The sequence below is a fragment of the Bos indicus x Bos taurus genome, chromosome 15 (genome assembly GCF_003369695.1).
Source record: "Bos indicus x Bos taurus breed Angus x Brahman F1 hybrid chromosome 15, Bos_hybrid_MaternalHap_v2.0, whole genome shotgun sequence".
NCBI lineage: Eukaryota > Metazoa > Chordata > Mammalia > Artiodactyla > Bovidae > Bos > Bos indicus x Bos taurus.
Window position 1 is genome coordinate 33,047,599 of NC_040090.1, and position 2,506 is coordinate 33,050,104.

General features: G+C 49.7%; 1 protein-coding gene across 1 annotated transcript; it reads right to left on the reverse strand.

Annotated features, from left to right (window-relative positions):
* Positions 1 to 906: 906 nt before the first annotated feature.
* Positions 907 to 1,830, reverse strand: LOC113905638 (olfactory receptor 52L1-like). Its single transcript, XM_027563195.1, has one exon. It carries the CDS (start codon positions 1,828 to 1,830, stop codon positions 907 to 909), a length of 924 nt encoding a protein of 307 aa, XP_027418996.1.
* Between the last annotated feature and the right edge of the window lie 676 nt (positions 1,831 to 2,506).

Below are 2,506 nucleotides of genomic sequence, written 5' to 3' on the forward strand. Positions count from 1 at the left end.
CTTTTGGGGACATCCCTAAAGGACACTCCATTCCATAGATGACAGTTATGGAGATCTTTCAAGTAGGGGTGACTTAGATAAATCACACTGGGTACTATGGGAAGAGTGTCCTGACCAATGGGTTTGGGTCAAGGTCAAGTACAGATAAGGCCTAGTCTGGCCTTTGGATGAAATTGGGTCCCAAGAGAAGACCTGGTTTGGTGGTCTCCGACTGCTGGGCCCCTTGGCTGGACTTGAACTCTAGGCTAGACTGGACACCTGGGATAGGTCTGACCCGTGTGCCCGTGTCAGATGGGGATATCAGGCAGAGCCTCACCTGTGTTTGGAACTGCCTGAATTCTGGAATCCAGCCTGTGTGCTTGCATTAGACTGGACCTAGGCATCAAGACTGACCTGGATATTTGGTCAGACTGGGCTTCATGTCAAGTCTTATGCCATATTTGGGACTGATTGGGCACCAGGGAAGGGTCTGTCCAGTATTGTTTCAAACTGTGTGTTCAGGGCAAATGATTATCAGCATGACTTTATAGAACTTCCAGTGGAGCTCCATATATCCAGGTATTTACTGGGGACTTTCTCAGGAGTCAGGGAGAAGAGGACACAGAAATGAAACTAACAGCGATAAATAGGGAAAAACAATTTTATTATTAGATTGAAAACAGCATTCTAAGGATTCAAAAAGGAATAGTTTACCAACAGTGAACCCGCTGTTGAGCCTGTAATCTCAGGAAATTCCAGCCCGTCCCTCAGTACTGCTTGTTTATCTCTTGTTCCCAGAGGTCACAGCCCCAGTCTCCCATATTGAGGAAGTTCACCCTGGCAGTTTCCCTTTCACTCTAGTATTTTGCAGCCTCTCTGGCTTCTCCCTAACTTCCCGGGCTATTTCCTTTCCACAGAGCATCTTTTCTATATGTTGCCGATCTCTCTGGTCCTCACCCCGTAAATGACTGGATTCAAGGTTCCTGGGAGCAGCAAATAGATGGCACTGAGGAGGTTCTGGACATCCTGAGACACAGTCTTGGCTACTCGGAACACGATGGAAGTGGAGAGACCAGAGAGGTAGATGGTGAGGATGACCAGTAAGTGGGAGCCGCACGTGTGCAAGGCCTTGGCTCGGGCTCCCCCGGAAGATATCCGGAAGGCAGCATAGATGATGCGGGTGTAGGAGGTCCCCAGCAGGGCTAGATCAAAGCTCACAGTGGCCAACCGCATGGCCAGCCCCAAATGGTTGTTGAAGGTCAAGTCTCCACAAGCTATACTCAGCAGTGCAATGTACTCGCAGGTGAAATGTCGGATCACTGCTGTCCGGCAAAATCGAGCTCGTGAGGTTAGCACCACCAAGGGCACTGCCACTCCCAAGCTCCGTGTCAGGGTGAAAAAGGCCAGCACACCCAGCAAATGGGAGGTCATCAGATCACTGTAGCGGAGTGGGTGGCAGATGGCCACGTAGCGATCTAGGGCCATGGCCAGCAGGAGGTTGTAGTCCAGAAGGAGAGTGAAGTAGATGAAGAACATCTGGGCCAGGCAGCCATGCAGTGATATGGGATTAGCATAATGCACAAAGCCTTCCAGCATTTTGGGCATGACCGCTGTAGCAGCACAGATGTTAACAGCCAGGAGCAGGGCAATGAGCACGTACATGGGCTGGTGCAGGCTCCGCTGGGCTGCCACTGTGTGGATGACCAGGGCGTTGGCAGAGATGATGGTCACATAGAGGAAAGTAAGAGGCAGGACCAGGAAGGGCCTCCACTCTGACAGTCCAGGAAAGCCCACCAGGAAGAAGTTGGTGTAGGAAATGTTGAAGGTGCTGGTATTTCCATCCTCACTCATTGGCTTTGGCCCTGGGCTGGCCCCAGAAGTGGGGATCAGAGACTGTTAGAACAAAATGGTCAGTGAAGAAAGCCGATTTCTATTGCTATTTTGAGGCCTGAGGGGTTTGTGATGAAGATCCACCTCTTCATGTATCTATGGCCATATCTATGGCCACTCTTTGGGGCAACAGACAGGTATTGTGTCAGACGTAATGGGAGCTACAAAGATGAAAAAGACATTCTTTGTCTTCAGGGAGCTCTTAGATTATGTACATGAGGTATAAACTTACAAGATACTGTTTATCAGGACTTCCCTGGTGGTCCAGTGGCTAAGACTCTGAGCTTCCAATGCAGGGGGCCCAGGTTTGACTCCTGGTCTGGGAACTAGATACTCTTTCTGTGATATTCCTGATATTCGATTGCTGAGTAAAAAGGCTCAGAGGAAAGTAGGTATGGTGTAGGAGAGAAGAAAAAGGAGTGATGGCCCAGAGGCACTAAAAAGGATGAAGAAGATCCTTGATTAGGAGGAAGAAAAGAATATGAAGAATCTTTGGTCTAGGAAACCTGGGAAGGACTAAGTAAGGGTTTTGGGGAGTGAGGAAAATACCAGGCTCATCTATCCATGGGATTCTCTAGGCAAGAGTACTGGAGCGGGTGGCCATGCCCTTCTCCAGGGGACCTTCCCAACCCAGGGA